This window comes from Carassius gibelio, chromosome B5, assembly GCF_023724105.1.
Source record: "Carassius gibelio isolate Cgi1373 ecotype wild population from Czech Republic chromosome B5, carGib1.2-hapl.c, whole genome shotgun sequence".
In the NCBI taxonomy this organism is placed as follows: domain Eukaryota; kingdom Metazoa; phylum Chordata; class Actinopteri; order Cypriniformes; family Cyprinidae; genus Carassius; species Carassius gibelio.
Genome location: NC_068400.1, coordinates 31,334,154 through 31,353,636, shown reverse-complemented (window position 1 = coordinate 31,353,636; position 19,483 = coordinate 31,334,154). Strand labels below are relative to the sequence as shown.

Below are 19,483 nucleotides of genomic sequence, written 5' to 3'. Positions count from 1 at the left end.
ACAGACTTGCTCTAATATATTCCCCCTCACTCCCATACTAAGAGAATGTAACAGATAATAACCACCCAGGCATCATCTGAGAACAGACTCACACATATAAAAACATTTCCATGGAATATTCTGACAGTGCTCTGAGGAAGGGAGGATACTGAAAAGTATTCACCATGTGCTCTGCTACTTCAGTGCAGCCTTTGTGAGCGTGTCAAAGGCTTTGCTCTGTGTGTGGCTACTATTCACAACCTGTCAATGTTATTGAGAAAGACCAATAAAGGAGGGAAAGCTACAGAAAAAAGGAGAGAACAGAGGAGCAGGTCTGGACAGGTTGGAAAAAAAGTTGTTTGTTTTGTGATAGCCTATATTCTTTTAGGAAAAGTCAGTATAAAAATGGTCTAAGAAATATTTACATGACTATTGCATTCCTTTAAGAAAAAAAAAAACAATGCTTGTGCATTGTGTCTGTGATCAGCTGAGAACAATTTCCACAACACTGACATTAAACTAGGACTAAACAGATTGTATTTACAGTAACCTTTCTATATGTTCTCAGAGCACTCTAAACTGAACTCAAAAACTAAAGCCAGCTGCTGAGGGCCCCAGACCAGCATATCCATCAGAGAACCAGATCATATCCATTACAAGAGGAAGAAGGGGTCCAGATTACATAGTTTTGGATCAATTCAGACTGTTCTTGAGTTTCCTACCTCTCAATTACAAATTTGATTTTGAATCAAATTATATTTGATTTATTTATCCTAATATTTTAACTGAATTCATCATCTTTTGTGACCCTAACCATTAAGCAAAAATGATCTTCACTGTTTGTTTACTGGTTTGCACTCTTATCTGCTATGTGCCTTGTGCTGCTTTATTTCATTTTTTGTTCCTTTTTTTACATGCCCTTATTTGTATATTGTATATTTTTATTTTATATTTAATCTGTATCTATCTGTATTTTGGTGCTCTACTGTTATCTGTATGCACAAAGCGTGTGGGAGTAACGCAATTTCAATTGTATGTACGTGTAAGAATTGCAACAAAGCAGACTGACTTTGGAAAAGCTGATGAGACATCATGGTTTTGTCAGATTGACATCTAGCGCCACCTCGTGTCCATTCGTGACCAGTACAGCGCAAGAAGTTTGACCTGGTTTTATCTGTTTACTACATATTTATTATATTATACATTATATATATTTAATAATATATTTTATTCAAAATACACTTTCTTTGTAATTTTATCACGTTTAAGTCGTGCTTATTTACTTTCATACACTAGTTAAATATATTTACAATAATTTGGAAGGGTTTTTTTCAGCATAATAAAGTGAATAAGAATTTAGTCTGTAAAATTTGGTCAGATTCATTAAAAGAAGGCCTAGTCGATATTGCAGTAGGTCTATTTCTGAAAGCATATTTCTGAAGGCATATAAACATTGAAGGAAACTACATTAGTTGTTTGCTGAAAGTCTTACATCCACCCTTTGCCTATTCTTGGGATCCAGCGATGTCCGATTCATGAGTCATGTGAGTTGAATCTTTCCAATGAATTATGTGGTTTACAAAAAAACATTTAATAAACTGATTTCAATTTATTTCTGAAACAACGCTTCAGAAGATGTATCACGAAATAGTTTGAACCACTTTAATGATAGTTTTTGCAGCATGATATTTAAACTTTGTGTGTGTGTTTCACGAAAAGCTAGTCGTAAAGGTTTAGAAAGACAACACATCTCTTTTGTTGGATGCACTGTAACGTGTGTAACTTGAACATGAAAGCCCGTGTTCCTGAACGCCCCTGACCCAGGACCTTCCTCTAGGGCGCTTCCTTTTGCGCAAGCGCAGAACACCGGCGTGAGAACAGTAGAGCCAAGATGGCGGCAGTGGTAGAGAATGTTGTCAAGCTGTGAGTATTTTCCATCCTTATTTGACTACATATGAGATTTCCATGTTGAATTATGGTATAGAACTTTGAAGTAATAACACAATGTAATGTGCTTGTGCGTAATTTGCTTAAAGATAGCTAAAGACACGTGTTTGACAAGGTTATTCGAGCTCTGGTTAAGTTAGCTGTACTAGCAGCTGCCGTGTCCCGCTGGTGTGAATGCTTCAGTTAGCTTCCGTCTTTCAGCATAATCAGGGAGTAAAGCGTGTAGGAGGCTTTTCTGTTCCTCTAATGAGTGTGTTTATGTCAGTGGTGTCATAAAGTGCCACGGGGACCATGTTAAGGCGCTCAAATGTTTGATTCAGTTGGTTGTCAGTGCTTTTGATGCTTGGTTATTCTGCTCAGCTCAGTTTTGGAAGCAGCAGCTGTCAGTCAGTTTTATTGGATTGCAGTTCTGTCATGTATGGATGTGAACATGAAATACTCATATCACTTATTTTGAAGCAGGGAACACTTACCTGACACATTGTATTTATTTTATTAGCTAAATAGTTTGCTCTGTCTGAAAGTTATTTCCATTTTATAACCAGTGATATACAAACTTGTTCTTTTTCTTTTTTTGCCATATCAAACTGTCCTGAAATCGGGAAGTGTTTTAGGTGAAAACTGGGCTGTTAAGTGCCCGTGTTCATTCATTTAAAACACAGAATTAGCTGTTCAATAAGGAGCTTTTAGAAGAGGGGCAGTGAAATAGTTACGAAAAGTTTCTGATCCGATTTTGACAGCCCTGGCAGCTCCCGGAAAACACAGTTCCTTATTCAGCCCTCACTTTTTTTCCTGACTGCTGAGTTGAGGACACAGTAGCCAAATCCGCAACAGTCAGAAAAGGGAACAGAAAACAGGATTTGCACTTCAAAACAGACCAAGAATTGTTTTCAATTCTTTAAAAATTTCAGTGAAATTTTCTGTGATCGGAACTAATAGAATACCAACTAGTAACATACTTTAACAGTTTGTCCGCTAGTACAATCTTTCTCAGAAGCCCTGTATACAGCTGCTTTGACATCTGTCTTGGTGGTTTGATTTTAAGTGGTTTCTTTGACCACTTGTCATATCGTGACATATATTTCTAGAATGATTATTTTTTTTCTAATCCAGTCAAGCACAGCCTCTACTCTCCAGCTGGTTTTATTGGCCAGCTCAGTCACATAGTCACCCTTCAAGAAATGGTGGAGAGGAGAGGATCCTATCTATCAGGCACTGTTTTTCATAATTTTTTCATTTTATTATGATTCATACAAATAAAAATTAAGATTTTGTAGTTTTCATGTAACATTTAGTTTTAGTCATTGTTACATGATTTAGTTTTTATTATTGTTTTTTTTTATTTTTATTACAAGTATAATGTTTTAGCATTTTGACAGGTGAATAGGTGATTATTCGCTATTGTCTGGGAGGAATCAGGATGCATTAGTGTTTACACCACCATTTCAATGTGGTCACATTTCTGATTACCTCCGAATATGGTTTGACACTGGACCTCATTTACACCTGGATTTGGTGCTATCCATCAAGTGGATCTTTAAAGCAGGTGTTTGTGTGGTCAGAGTGTCCAGTTTGTGTGGTCAGAGTGTCCAGTTTGTGGAATGTGATTTTCCATTGAGCAAGAGTCTTTTGAAGCTGCAGCTCTGTGTTTTGGCGTCTTTAAGGCGGGCGATCATCCCAGGGCTGTTTTGTTGTCTGGGCTGTAAACCCCTCAGAGCTCTTGGTTCTAACACAGCAAAGCTTTAAGCTTTTGATTCATCCTCTGTGACATCAGCGCCCGTCTGTGCTCTAATCTCTCAGGCTTTAGCTAGCGGTTGCCGGGGTGACCGGCGGCAGCAGCACCTGCTAAGTGGCTGGAGTGAGAGAGTTACAATGACTGAGCTGCATGCCTGCAAGACCTCCTGCTACTTACAAACACACACACACACACACACACGGGTGGCTAAGCTGAACAGGGTTGAGCTGCTTTCAGGGCAGCAGTGGTGGGGTGTATGTTGACACACTATTGCTTGTCCCTGACAGAAGATGGCTACTTTAGACTCTGTGTGAGTTTAAAAAAGCACCTCTGGTTGAACTTGCATTTACCATGGGCCTTGTTTCTCTGTCTGTAGGCTGGGTGAGCAGTATTACAGGGACGCTATGGAGCAGTGTCACAACTATAATGCCCGTCTGTGTGCGGAGAGGAGCGTCAGGATGCCCTTCCTCGACTCTCAGACAGGCGTCGCCCAGAGCAACTGCTACTTCTGGATGGAGAAAAGGCACAGAGGACCAGGTGGGACCCACTCACTCGCAGTGGTCTGTTTACAGAACAGAAGTGGGTTTTTAGCGTTGGCAGTATACCAAATTTAGTTTATACCAATACCAGTTGTTTTAACATTTCAATCAAGTTTAAATATGCTTCTATGTGACTGTATTTGTAACAGTCGTCAACAATATATTATATGGTTCAAAATTATTGATTTTTGTTTTATGCCAAAAATCATTAGGATATTAAGTAAAGCTCATCTTCCATGAAGATGTTTAGTAAATTTTCTACCGTAAATTGATAAAAACGTAATTTGAGTATTAATATGCATTGCTAAGAACTTAATTTGGACAACTTTAAAGGTGATTTTCTTAATATTTAGATTTTTTCTTTTCACCCTCAGATTCCAGGTCTATTTATATTTTGATATGTGTGTGTGTGTGTGTGTGTGTGTGTGTGTGTATATATATATATATATATATATATATATATATATATATATATATATATATATATATGTATATGTATATGTATATGTATGTATATGTATATGTATATGTATCTTTTTCATGACTCTCTCCCCAAAGGTGTTGCCCCAGGTCAGTTGTACACATATCCAGCACGACGCTGGAGAAAGAAGAGGAGGGCTAACCCCCCAGAGGACCCTCGTTTAGCCTTCCCATCTCTAAAGTCCGGTACGCAGCCACTCACTTCCTCTGTCAAATAAAAACAGGGATATGTTGTTTGTGGTTGTTTATTGTGATTCCCTGTGTGTAAGCCATTCATAGATTGGAGTTCAGCTATTTGTTTCATTTCCATGTAATTAACCGTTGTATGTTTTGATGACATTTCTATCTATCTCTGTGCAGTTGCCTATGGATGTGAATGTGCGTGTGTATGTTTCAGAGCTGGATCTGGGGCTTAAGAAAGATGTTTTCTCCAGTGATGGCAGCAGCTTAGAGGCACTTCTGAAGGGAGAGCCAATGGACAAAAGATCTGGGTTGGAGCTCCGCACAGCAGAAGAGGATCCCAGCTCTACAGAGTACTCTTCCGGCGGTCTAAACCCTAGCAGCAGGGTCCGGAAGGTACTGAGAAACAGCCTATGGTTTTGATTATAGCTGTCACTGTTTTTCAATGAAATCTCGCCTTGCTTAATTATTCTGTCTCATTGGTTTTCACTCTTTTGTGTTTGTAGAAAATTTTGGAGCCAGATGATTTTCTAGATGATCTGGATGATGAAGATTATGAAGAAGATACTCCAAAGAGACGGGGAAAAGGCAAGGGAAAGGTGAACTCTTGATCTTATAAACTTGCATGCATGTGCATATCATTTACACATAACCTAATTGGTGTCAACAAAACTCCACTAAAAGGGTACATTTATGATAACAACGGTTTCACAGGGTCGTGGTGTCAGCAGTGCTCGGAAGAAGTTAGAAGCAACAGCTGCTTTGGAGGATCGAGACCGACCGTACGCTTGTGACAGTGAGTCATATACAGCATTCAAGGAAACCACATGACTCAGCCTGCTGACCTCTCGGTGATCTCATCTGGAGATCGACTTCTCTTTGCTATAAAAAGGCTGAGCTGTACTGTAACACATCCAGTCACAATCAAAGATCTGTGTCACCCCTTCTCAGCAAAGCTGTCATCATGAGCTTCACCACATGAAAGCTTGCAAAAAAAACCCCCCAAACATTATCATTTTCAAGGTCGTCCATCATCTGACACACTGAACTTGAGTCACTTAGCTCTTTCTTGTCTACTCATGAAACCAGGAGTACATAAATAAATAAATACATTTTGTTGAAAACAAAAAGCATATTCCTTTATACTATGTGCTGTGGTTTACCAATCCCACATATTGAACCCGTAAACGTAATCTTCTAAACCAGAGGACAATGTCTACTTGATATCCATTTGGTTTCAGGTTTGGTGGTGTTCTTTCATAGTTCTGGATCTCTATTCTCAGCATTTGTGTCTTTGCCCTTAAATGTGTCATGATACTGTGATGCAGATGTTCTTTATGAGTTAATTTTTCCTGATTTCCTGATTCTTGTTGTCAGTCTTTGAGTCTTTCTGTCTTTCTTTCTCTCCCTTTTCTTTCTCTTTTTCTCTCTTTCAGACACTTTCAAACAAAAGCATATTTCAAAATCTTCCGAAAGAGGTATATGTCTCTCTTTCTCTCTCCATCTAGTTATCCATTTCTCATTCCTTTATGTATTTTTCTTTTCTTTCCCCACCTGCTCATGTCTTGGTTTCCCTCTTTCTCTTTATTTTGTGTGCATTGCAAACATGATTTGTGCCTGTCAGAATTGCACTGAACCTTTTTGAAACTAGGGGTTATTGATGGCTACATGTTATTTGTGTAAGGAAAACTGTCTAAACGGCGTTAAATGTGACCGCAGCTTCACAGGAAGACATTTTTGCACAGAAACCCCCACCCCCCAAACAAGCTTTACTGCCTCTGGGCCATGTGAAATGTTAAGACACGTTCACGCGGGTTGTTTGTGACACCATGATATAATATTACTTCCCAGACTGAGTTGCTCTCATTGTGAACTATTTATACTTACAACTTTCTGTTACTAAAAATTTACTAACAATTTACAAGCAACTAACATGGTTCTTGATAAGTATCACCAAGGAACTAGCGATAAAATATTACAATACTCTTTGAATGTTTGGGGTCAGAAAGAATTTTAGCTCACCTCTTTTGTGCACCAAGACTGCATGTATTTGATTTCAAATACAGTAAAACTGTACCATTATTGTAAGTAATATTACAATTTAAAATAACAATAAAAAAAATACATTTTAAGATTTGAACTTGAAATCAAAAACTGAATTTTCAGCATCTCTTATTCTAGTTTTCAGTGTCGCATGATCCTTCAGAAATCATTCTAGTATGCTGATTTGGTGCTCAAAGAAACATTTATTTCTGTTATCAATGTTGATATGCAGTATTTATTTTAAATAGAAATCTCCTTGTAATGTAAAAAACTTTTACTGTCACATTTGGTCACTTTAATGCATACTTGCTTTAAAAAAATAATTTATTTAAAAAAAGTTAATACCTAACTCAATTTGAACAGTAGAGTATATCAATGTCTAGTATCAAAAACAACATTATTGCAATTGGTTTGTTTAGTATGTATTAAATCAGCTGTGATGTATTTCAATCTTTTTTAGACTTCAGTGCTTTGTGCTATTATATTCCTAGTATACAATTGAATGTACTCTACATTTCTCCTCTTTGCACACTCGCATACTCCTTTTTCACAAATAATTTTCTAAAAATTAGCTATTGTCACAAAAATGACAGTATTTTGAAATATACCCCCCCCCCATGTTGATATTAATTGTTAGAAATGTAAATTCCTTCTCTTTATCTCCCTCTATTATTCAACTGTCTTTGTGCTTCATTACCTGCTCAGTGTTGTCTTTCTGCAACTCTCTCATTTATAATTTTTTTACATCGTTGCTTGTTAATACTCATCCTTCTCTTCATCTCCAGGTCACTCCCTGTTTTTCTCATTCCTTATCTGTTTAGGCTGAAATAGTGCCTCTGCTTTTAAATTGCAAAATGACTCCCATTTACTGAATGTGTAGTGATTGTGGTTTTAAAGGGATAGTTTACACAAAAGTGAAAGTTGTGATATTCTGAACAAATAGCTGTCTGGTGTTGAAAACTAAAGGAGTTCTCTAACAGAATGGAGCATATAAACACTTGCCATGCTGTTGAAGAATGAGAATTAATGAGCATCTGGTGAGCCAGGAACTGTGGATTGACCTCTCATGCATGAGAGAGCTTTTGGTGTGAAGCAGTAGTGCCCCATGTGCTAAAGTACAGATGATGTTACAGTGCATAATGACAATTACAGGTGCTTATAACCCATGATTGTGCTCTCTCTCTGTGTGTGTGTGTGTGTGTGTGTGTATGTTTGAAGTCTGTGGGAAGCGCTATAAGAATAGGCCTGGTCTCAGTTATCATTACGCCCATTCTCACTTGGCTGAGGAGGAGGGGGAGGAGAAAGATGAGATGGACATTCGCGAACCTACGCCACCCCAACAAGACGAACCCAAGAGTAAGTGATTAATCACAGACTCTGGTAGCCAACTGAACAGAGGCCATTTAACTGTCTCTTTGAGTGGCATGAAATATTTTACACAATCTATTGCCAGTATAACTAAAAGTATATTTCTTATAAACTAACTGGTTGGCACAGTGTCATACACTTTGGATTTGTTTCAAAACCATGTGAAGTGCTTTGGCTGCCTTCTACGGTGGCGCTCTAAATGAAAGCTTGTAAGTGAGCAGTGGAATGCTTTATGTAGGCAGCATCCCACAGGACCTTAAAATGCCAGCAACGTGATAGTAAACTAAGTTTTAAACAAATGTTTTAGCTTGTAGGGGTAGTGTTGTATTGTGTCATTTTCATTGAATGGTATGAGTGATAATGGGTATTCTTTCCTCTTTCTGTCATTCTATCAGCTCCTAAGAAGGGTCCAGATGGTTTGGCTCTGCCAAACAAGTACTGTGATTTTTGTCTGGGAGATTCCAGCATGAACCAGAAAACCGGCCAATCAGAAGAGCTTGTGTCCTGCTCAGATTGTGGCCGTTCTGGTAAAACAACCACACATACTTTCACCTGCTTGCTTTCTTTGGATTTTTCTCGACCAAATTATCACTGACTGATTCTCTGTTCTCAGGTCACCCCTCGTGTCTGCAGTTCACTCCAGTGATGATGGCTGCTGTGAAAACCTATCGCTGGCAGTGCATTGAATGCAAGTGCTGTAATATGTGTGGAACCTCAGAAAATGATGTGAGTTTGGTAACCACTATCCAACCATAAAAATGTATCAACTGTATTTTACATAACTTCCAAAGAGACAATTAATGTGTAAAACGGTTCCCTCCCTCGGTTCATTATGCATCCCTGTTTGGATTGTCTGTGAAGTAGTTTCTTATGCTTTGCTACAGGACCAGCTGTTGTTCTGTGATGACTGTGATCGAGGATACCACATGTACTGCCTCTCGCCCCCTATGTCTGAACCTCCTGAAGGTAAATAAAGCAACATGCAATAATACACACACCACTGTTAAAGTTTGGGGGTACATTTTATGTATTTGTTTTATTTTATTTTTTATGAATACCTTTTACTTAGCAAGAATGCATTAAACTGATCAAAAGTGACATTAAAGACATTAGAATGTTAAATTCCATTGAGCTTTCTGTTCATGAAAGAGTACTGGTCTTAGGTTTCCAGTTGTAGAGTGATTATAATATGAAATGTTTCTTGAGCACCAAATCAGCATATCAAAATGATTCCTGAATGATCATATGACACTGAAAACTGAATTTCAACATTGCTATCACAGGAGTACGTTTTGAGCAGTAGCCAATGCTCATCAAAACACGTAGAACTGACTTAAGGCTGGAATACACTGTTATTGTGCCCCAGATTTGTGCTCTGATTTACAGTCTGAGCAAGTTGACGCAATTGCCGAAAGTCAGAGCAAGATTTGAGTTTGAGTTTACTATTTAATTTAATAGAAAACTGCATGGTGAATGATGGTCGCAGATATTTTTTTTAGCTTTAGACTGTCAGTGCATCCATTCGCACAATATACATGTTTAATATTTTGAACTGAACACATTGTTTTCATTTTGTCATGTGTCTTCTAGCAAATAGGCATGGGTTTCATGAAATTACTTGAAAGTCTGGTAATATGTGATCCTCAGTCGTTAAGTGTACGATTCCCAGTTTTTCTTCTGTGACTGTTTACAGCAAGTGTGTGATGCCTAGTGTTTTTCAAATCTGTAAGATTTTAAATCAGATTTTTAAAGTCATGTAGTGTATCACCAGCCTTAACATAGAGCTGAATCATGCATTTGTTTGGATAAAAAGGTCAATTTAGTTCAAAGAACAATATGAATGAGATTATACGTTCATTTATCAAGTGTTATCACAAGTGAATAATTACCTTATTCTATTCTTTACAGGAAGTTGGAGTTGTCATCTGTGTTTGGCTCTCCTGAAAGAGAAGGCCTCTATATACCAGAATCAGAATGCACCGCCCTCATGATGGCCTTTTGGAAAAACAGACCCTCTTTCTCATAGTTTCCTCCAAGATTCGTCTGTTCAGTTTAAGCGAATGAAACAGATCAAACAAAAGTTGTAGTGAAACAGAAAAGGGTCGGCCACCTTGCCCAGCCCCACAGACACAAATAGAGGGAGTGAGAAAAAGTGTGCCCTCTTTCTCTTAGTTCTTTCACATCTCAGCAGGTTTGATCTCTGTATGACTGTTACACAGTTCCAAGCTTCAAACTACCCCTGCTCTTTGTTTTCAACTATTAGCCACCCCACAACTAACACAGCTCTTCCATAGCAAACGTCAAAGCCAGCCAGAAACTCTCTCGACCCTTACAGCAGTACATACTTGGAGGAAGTCACTATGAGAATATTATGACTCTGTTTTTGAGTTCCTGCTCATATTAGACCTGATATTTCCACCTGTTCCTGCACACACTGTTTAACAGAAAACAAATAATTAGCTGCAGTTTATATCAGCCACAATAAATATTGCATATTCAGCCATATCCAAAATAATCTGTCTGTACTGACACTGTGCTTATCTCGGAGAGGAATAGTTGAAATCAATCAGCATGCCAATGCTTGTTCATAATAAGCAAAATAGAAAAGAAACAATGTGTTTTTGTATATTTATACATTTGTAATGCATATAAAGGTGTGCCGTATTTAAGATCTTAAACAGTAGAAAAAGGTTTATTGTGATGGGAGTTGCTTGGAGTTTTTTTATTTTTTTTTGGTGGTAATAATAGCATCTGTATATGCCACTGAAGCACAGAGTCTAGCAGTCTTTACTAACTAATGGGTTAAGGGTGCAGGTAAGGCTAGTGATTTTAAATTACATTGTTATATTGTTAATTTTTGCATTTTAAGACGCCCTTCAAAAATTGGTTAAAATTTAATTAAAGGTGGTTAAGACATCAGGTAAACGAGGAATAGGATTGAAAGAGGACTAAAAAAGAAAAAGTCCAGTATAAAAGAACGTTGAAAAACTATAATAACCGGCAATTAATTGAGATCTAGAACAATGTATTGCAGGCTACACTGAGGTCAGTTTGTGGATGTTCATAGTTTGATAGATTCTACCAAGAATGGTCAAAAAGATTTCTATACTGTAAGGAAATATGTGGACAAAAACTTGCCATAACTGTCATGTTTACTGTGAAGACATTTCATTAATTACAGTCATACATATGACATAACCATATTATTTTATTAGATTAACATTAAATTGCCAATTGCCAGCTTGTGTAGGATATTGAAACAAACAGGTCTGCCTCTGAATGTGAGCTGTGTTAAATAACCGTTTAATCAGTATACCCAGAAACCACCATTGAGGAACAGAGATATCAGAATGACTTTGAGCGTCACATGCTTGGTTAGACAGTACATTTATTTTAGTATGACTTAACCAAGAGACTGCTTTAAGTCCTTTAATATGAGGTCTGTATTGACATCTTTATGGCATCAGATATGTGCCATTTAACTCTAGTTTTTAAGGAAACTGGTAAAATTGTCATTCCTTTTTGTCAAACCGGTATAACTTTCTTCTGTGGAACATAAAAGGAAACTAGAAATGTTTGTTTTGGTCACCATTGACTCCTGTTTTATGCACAAAACATAATATCAAAATATCTTCTCTAGCATTCCACAGGAAAAAGTAAGTCATACAGCTTCTGAATGCCATGAGGGTAACTAAACGGTGACAGAATTGTAGTTTTTAATTATTGATTGAATTATTGTAGTGAAGACAGAAAGTGACCCAGTGCTAAACTCAATTCGATACAGATGTGAAGTGTGGTATTTGCTGAATTTGCCAGAGCTTAGTCTGACTTCCTAGAGCAAGCTGAGGCAGATATACAGCCTGTTTCAAATGTTTTCAGCATTTCCCTGTCTTCTATTGCCATTTACCTTCACAGTCCAGCCAAAACTTCCTTTGTTTAAAGAATAAATCTGGAGCACTGCACACAGTCGGCTCTTTAACCCTGTTCTTTGTAAATGTATACCGAATGAAGAAGTGAATTGACCTGAGATGAGTTCTGTGTACTCTGTTAGTCTTCAGTTTCAAAATAACTGCAGACCTCCATAAAGGTTTAGGCTTATATCAGATACTGATACATTAATTATTGCTAATGGCATTCATAACATTCACAGGATCTTATCATTGTTTTATTTTTCATTCTCAGTTTAGCTTCTGCATGTCTACCGTACATGGACATTTATACATAACACATAACATTTAGCTCACACTCACTCTGTTGTACTCTCACAGTACCAGCATAGGAAAGAATTATGGGAAATTAGATAACCCAGCTTTATGGTATCCGCCAAATAACTATTATTAAAAGAATTAGAAATTATAATGGTTTACTTTTCCGGTTTCGTTTTTTTTATTATTATTATTTATTTTTACTACAACCTTTATCTAAAGACAAAGTGGCCATTTATTTTCTTGTTTATTTTCTTTTGTAATTTAATTTTGCTTAAATTTTTTTATTGTTTGTTGGGTTGGTTTTGGAGGATTCTTTTTTTGGTGTGTGAATTGTACACTTTTTTTTTGTTTTTTTTTTTTCCCCCAAGAAAAATAAAACCCACATAACTGTATATGTTGTGTTCATGAGTTCTTGTTAACTTGTTCAGTACCTGTGTTTTGTACATTTACAATTAATACATAAAGCCCCTATTTAATTTACTGAAATTAGGAGTGTCCACAGATTAAACTCAACTAAAATCAATTAGAACTAAAATAATTAGAATTAGATTCAAATTCCAAATGTTTTAGGGTGAATTAAGAAATATCTTGACTGGGTTTAACGCTTGTTTTTAAGTCGTCTTCAGTATTTCTTGGAAATTTGCTGAGGTCCCCTTTTAAGCCCCTGTCCCTTTTTTGAGAACCACTACTTTTGCTATTTACAAAATAGATCTTTATTTATTGAATTTATATTTATTTTGAAAGTATTATTTAATAAGCACATTCAACAAATCATCAGAAGAAGTTTTCAATATTGTTGTTGTCAAGTGGCTGCTAAATGTTTTCTTTAATAATTGTGTCTAGGCATTTTAAAATAACATGCCATAGATTTTTATTTTTGTTGGATCTTAAAGTACTATTACAACATTTGATGTAGCCAAAGACATACAGACCACAAGGCTAAGTAACTTCCCATTAGTGTCTGACAAGATTCAGAAGCGAGCAGTTTTACAGTGACAGTGTAATGTCTAAAAGCAGAGGCATGCACAAAGTCTTTCAAATATAGAAGTCAATCTGAATCAGAAGTCATATTCAGAGTTAACACAAACTCTATATTATTCCCTAGAAAAAAAGTGTCTGCCTGTTGAAGCACTGTTTCTGGATCATTGAGCAATTAAAAGCACCCGTGCTATAAAATGATAAATGACAGAGTGAACGATTACACGTTACTGCAAGACTTATTCTGGCTCATAGAGGCATGGCGATTCCAGCTGTTTGTGTCCCACTTTCGTTTATCTCCACACCGACAAAGTAGCAGTGCCTTGAAGGTGACCCGGAAGGACTCGTTGCAGAGGGCGTAGCACATGGGGTTGACCGTGCTGTTTACATAACACAGCCAGTATCCCAGCTGCCAGAGCTTTTCTGGCACACAGTATGAAATGGAAGCCAAAACCATGATGTTGTATGGCATCCACGTGAGGATGAAAGCCGACAAGATGGCACTTAGTGTCCGGGCCGCTTTTTTCTCTTTAATGATCATATTGATGCGATGTTTAGCTCTGAGCTGGTGGCAAATGCTGTGGTCTGACTTTTGGGGTGGTTTTAAGTGGAACTGGAGTCTGGTGGGACATCCAGCTGATGAGTTGAACTCTTGCACATCTTTGGTGTCCTCCGTTCTACTTTGCAGATCCTTCAACTCAGTTGCAGTTGGATTGGATGAAGATGCTCTCGCCTTGATGTTCTGCTCATGTTCCTCGTCTGTCGAAGAGGACAAGGCGCTGTCGTCCTCGTCTCTAGTGTTCCAGTTACTGTTGCTGTAAGCCGCCTTGTAACTCTCATGAGCTGACTTCTGCAAAATGGCTGCAGTTTTGTTTTCCGTTGAATTGAAACACCCAACAGACTTGTCTTTGGTTTTACCTTGTCCTTTTCTCCAATTTGTTTCCTTTGAGCGACTTAAGTTGCTCTTGGTACTGGTTTGATGCACTGAATGTTTGTCCAACCCATCCAAAACATTTCTAGGGTTCTTCACAGCCCCGACAAAACCAGCGAGTCCTTTTGCTCTGTTCTCAATTTCCCAATAAATTCGCCAATAAAGAATGATCATGATAGTGACTGGTAGGTAGAATGCAGCGAATGCAGTACCGTAAGCAAGTGGAGGAACCTTCAAGAATGGGATAGAACAGGCCTGGGCTTCAGCTCCAGATGGTCGTCCAACCACATGAGGCCAAAACAAGATAGCAGGGCCCCATAGCACAAACGACACCACCCATGCGAGAGCGATCCATGCTGCTGCTGTCTTCGGAGTTCGCTTTGTTCGATAAGTCAGTGGTCGTGTGACTGCGAAGTATCTGTCGAAGCTTATGACCAGCAGGTTCATTACTGATGCATTGCTCACTACATAGTCAAGTGTCAACCACAGATCGCAAGCTAGATGTCCCAGTGTCCAGCGGCCCATGATTATGTATGCAGTATATAGATTCATTGACACCGTACCCAAGATCAAGTCTGCCACCGCCAGACTCAGAAGATAGTAGTTACTGATGGTCTGTAACTGACTGTTGACCCGGACGGAGATGACCACTAAGGAGTTGCCCAGGATGGTGATAAGAGACAGGGGTCCAGTCACGAGCACGATCAGAACCACCTCCCAAACCTGATGACCCCCGAGAGGAGTCATGGTAAGGTTAGCTGTGTGTGAGATGCAAGTGTTGTTCATGTTCCCGGGTGAGACACAACATCAGATCCTTGAAGGGGCAAATGCATTCTTCAGGGGGAAAAGCAGAAAGTTTTCTCTTGCATTACTGATTCTGAACACCAGGGGTGCTCTGTGGGTCCGTGTTCTGATAAGAAAGACAGAAAGGTACGTTTTTTTAAAGCATTTTTTTCCCCTCAGGCCTTTTGAGGTGATGACTGTTTAAAGAACTATACTCAGACCTTTTCTTATATGTAATAAATAGCTTTACTGTTTACCAATGAGCCTCATTCACTTATTAAAATCATATACCTTAATCTTTATCATTTATCACATCCTTGATAAAAAAACATGTAAAAAAAAAAAAAAAAAAAATTAAGAAAAACAAATTACGGACCAAAACCTTCAGTAGTGTATATTGATACAAATCTTTCAGTTTTAAATAAATGCTATTATTTCTTTTATTCATCAAAGAACCACAGGTTCCAGAAATAAATACATAAAATAATAATAAATAAATATTAAGCAGCATAACTGTTTCCAACACTGATAATGAATTGGCATATTAAAATGATTTCTGAAAGATCATGGAGTAAACACTGATGAAAATTCAGCTTTGCATCATAGGAATACATTATATTTTAACGTATTAAAACAGAAAGCAGTTCTTTTAAATTGCAAAAATATCTCACAATAGGTGTCAATTTTTCAAAATTGAGATGTATACATCATCTGAAAGCTGAATAAATAAGCTTCCCATTGATGCATGGTTTATTAGGATCGAACAATATTTGGCTAAGATAAAACTTTTTGAACATCTGGAATCTGACGGTGCAAAAAAATCTAAATACTGAGAAAATCGCCCTTGAAGTTGTCCAAATGAAGTACGTAGCAAAGCATATTACAAATCAAAAATTAAGTTTTGATATATTTACGGTAGGAAATTTAATAAATATCTTCATGGGACATGATATTTACTTAATATCCTAATGATTTTGGGCATAAGAGAAAAATCAATAATTTTGACCCATAAAATATTTTTTTGGCTATTGCTAAAAATATACCCAGTGACTTAAGACTGGTTCTGTGGTCCAAGGTCTCATATTAAATTTTTTTTATCCTTTATCTTTGATCAAATAAATGCATCTTTGACGAGCATAAGAAATGTCTTTAAAAAAACATAAAAAAATCTTCTCAAACTTTTGAACAACTCATAAACGTGTGTCTGGTGTTTTGTAAGAGTCAACAAATATTAGTTATACCAAAGCCTTTACATTTTTTTTTTTTTTGAGGAAAATGTTTTCTAAAACATTTGCAAAATAGTTGTTTGTCAGGTTCATTGATACTATGCAGAGATCGTTTGCTTTCTCTTTTAAGTCGAAAAAAGCACAAATTATTATTTTATTTTTATTTGGACTCAGATTAAGGCTTTTTCATGGTGGTCAGTTTGTGTAGCCATTTAATATACCGATTAAATGTGAAGTACAGAAATACAATTCATCAATTCCTTTTTGGATTCTCTAATCATATTAATATAGACATATTACAGACTATGTGGTGGACACATGGCTTTCCCGTAGATGCAAATTCACCCATTTTTATTAGAAAATGCTGATTTACAGGCTATGACCTGAGTCCCTATGTTTGACCTGAAAATCTCCAGAAAGTCTTATTATAATTCAGTTTTAAATAACAGTGGCCATGAAATGGCAATCGATTAACAGAATAGCAGTAGTTGAAAACATGATTAATATACCAAGTGTATTAATAAATGGTCACTTACCTTTTACCCTTAAATTGTACATTTGAGGTTATAAGCTGTAAATGTATCAATTTTCTCCAGGTGTCCACTGTAAGATGATGCATGATAACCCCTGATGCCATTGGTGATTCTTCAATGATAACCAGTACACAAAAAACAGCTACTTCCACGGTTGTGTCTGACTTGAAGAAAATCCTAGTAACAGAAAAGAGTTGTTGTAGCTCATCATCACATCTCCATCTGGCTAGAGGTGACTATATGTCCTCTGGCTGGAGGACCTGAGCTTCAGCGGCGGAAATAGCTGCCTGTCATAATACATGTAAATACTGAATGAAAGGCTGCTAACTGTTCACACTCAAAGCCCCGGGTGACAATGTGCAGGGACACCTCTCTTCATGTTTACCTCAAATGAGCTCTGAACGCTGATGGGTTATGACCATTCACCCTCATTTATAAACAAGAATATGGTGTATTACAACAATTGGGAGCCACACTGTTTTTTTCTTTCCCTTGGTTTATATATAATACTTGATGTACAAATAACCTGGGTTTCTTCCAGATGATGGGTTAATACATGTACACTATGAGGTTTACATTTAACATTCGTGAGGTAGCTGTACAATCCACAGCCAGATTTAAATAGAAAACAAGAATATAATATATAGTCATGTGAAATTGTGTTTTGTTTCATTTATGGAGTTTAAGACTTGCTATAAATCTGTTCTCATTTAGACAGAATTGTGACGTAAACTGATGATACAGGTGAGCGGAAAGTAGTGCATAAAACCTGGTCATTGTATACTTAGCAAACAGTTTATCAGCATGTTTTATGTAAAACAAATTTGCAATTCACAGTTTTTTCATTTCCACAACTTTTAATTTCCTCTGTTGTCATTTAATGTGACACTCTTGATTGAGACCATTAGATGACATATATTAATATATTGTTTGCCTTATAGACTCTTTACAGACTACACCTTTGTAGTTAATCAGTAATCATCTCTCTTTCTCACACTCCTGCAGTGCTGTTGTAGCAGAAAACAAACACATGAACAGCTCATTTATTAATTGTGAGGTAAGATTTGCCATGTTTAATTAAAGGTGCCCTATAGGTTGGGAGAAATGAGGAATAAAAACTAAATGAATATACCAATTACTGCTACACTGAAATTCTAAAGGAAAGTTCACATCATTAAGCTATCTGTTGTAAACTCTTTTTTTTATTTTATTAAATATATTTATTAACCATTTAGAAACATGGGTAAAATTCTATCAAATTTCCTTCATGTTTAGAACAAGTGTCTACATGTATCTGCTCACCATTCCAATCACAAATTACAAAGAAGTATTACTTCCTCCTTGGAGGGTTCCTGGCTGTGTAATGGTTAGATTTTTTTTAAACATTTGTGGAACATTAAAAAATCATGCGTCATTTCACTGAAAAAAAAAAAAAAGACTTAGATTTCACTTGGTAAGGGCACCCTTTGTTTATTTCCAAGAATTAAGGTCCATTTGCCCTAAAATTCTGAATCAAGCCAGTGTAATGGTACTTTGCGTATTTGGTTGTAAATTTCCCTGACCAAGTCACCAACTACTCCCCCCACCCAACCCACTTATTCTATAGTTGTTAAGTATGTGAAAAAATATCTGTAATATATAGTATATGAGAGAATAATAATGCTGAAAGCTGAACCACCATTTCTGATGAATATGTCTCTAATTTTGGAAAAAGTGCATGTTTAAGTAGTCAGTTTAATCTTTAGCCAAGCCAAACTATGAATATGTCTCTTATTTTGGAAAAAGTGCATGTTTAAGTAGTCAGTTTAATCTTTAGCCAAGCCAAACTATGTTATTGTTGATATATTTTTCTAGATATTTTGTTTTGTTATTCTCTTTACGTTATTTTACCTTAGTCTGACATGCAAGGAACAAATCTGCTCCTTTAATCACAGAATGCTATCTGGTCACTTAAAATATGTGCACTGTTGCACACGTTACTGCTCATCTTACCTCACTCTCCCCTATGTATATTTATGTATTTCCAATGAAGACAATCAGTTGTTAACAGATGTCATATTGTAGTCAGGGTAAACGACAGTTATGCTGTTGAGTGAAGATGGAAGTAAAAGACCCCATGAACATAAGGAAGAGGTGGGAGCAAAAGGGAAAGAGGTGAGAAATGTTGTATAAATAAACGTATGCTTAGAATCTCTGTGTTTTGTCTCGTAAAAAGGGGCTTGACAGTTGTGAGGTTGGTCAAGCAAAGCCTAAGGTAAAAATTTTACAGTGTTTCCTTTATTTTTTAATAGGTTGTTACTTGTATAATGCCCATTGCAGGGGTAAGAAAAACTGTTTAGGAGCAGTAGATGGATGCCATGATACAGGCAGGCACTGCAGTATGTTTGATCACAATGTTTTTTTCTTAATTAATGTTTAATGTGTTAATGTAAGTATGATCCCCAAAATGTGCTGTTTGACTCGATACTGATCAGTTGAGGAAACGTTTGATCAATGTATCCTGTTCTGATCCATGCATACAGAAACTACAATCCAAGCAGCAAGTCACAAACT

The 19,483-nt window shown here is 36.9% G+C and overlaps 2 protein-coding genes across 6 annotated transcripts; one reads left to right on the top strand and one right to left on the bottom strand.

The window, feature by feature from the left end:
* Positions 1–1,762: 1,762 nt before the first annotated feature.
* On the top strand, positions 1,763–12,233 carry LOC127958136 (zinc finger protein ubi-d4). 5 transcript variants are annotated; one of them, XM_052556930.1, is made up of 12 exons: positions 1,763–1,902; positions 4,038–4,198; positions 4,759–4,866; positions 5,078–5,256; positions 5,367–5,459; positions 5,575–5,656; positions 6,297–6,338; positions 8,122–8,259; positions 8,667–8,798; positions 8,885–8,997; positions 9,156–9,237; positions 10,180–12,233. In XM_052556930.1, the coding sequence occupies exons 1-12, from the start codon at positions 1,871–1,873 to the stop codon at positions 10,260–10,262; spliced, it is 1,245 nt and encodes a 414-aa protein (XP_052412890.1). In that variant the 5' UTR covers positions 1,763–1,870; the 3' UTR covers positions 10,263–12,233. The 5 variants fall into 5 exon arrangements, with proteins under 5 accessions (XP_052412890.1, XP_052412888.1, XP_052412892.1 ...); XM_052556928.1 differs by having other exon boundaries at positions 4,038–4,240; XM_052556929.1 differs by lacking the exon at positions 1,763–1,902 and adding an exon at positions 3,937–3,971 and having other exon boundaries at positions 4,038–4,240.
* Positions 12,234–12,861: 628 nt separating this feature from the next.
* chrm1b (cholinergic receptor, muscarinic 1b) lies at positions 12,862–17,127 on the bottom strand. The gene is made up of 2 exons (XM_052556927.1): positions 16,934–17,127; positions 12,862–15,298 (listed from the first exon to the last, which is right to left on the bottom strand). Exon 2 carries the CDS (start codon positions 15,172–15,174, stop codon positions 13,678–13,680), a length of 1,497 nt encoding a protein of 498 aa, XP_052412887.1. The 5' UTR covers positions 15,175–15,298; positions 16,934–17,127; the 3' UTR covers positions 12,862–13,677.
* Positions 17,128–19,483: the final 2,356 nt, after the last annotated feature.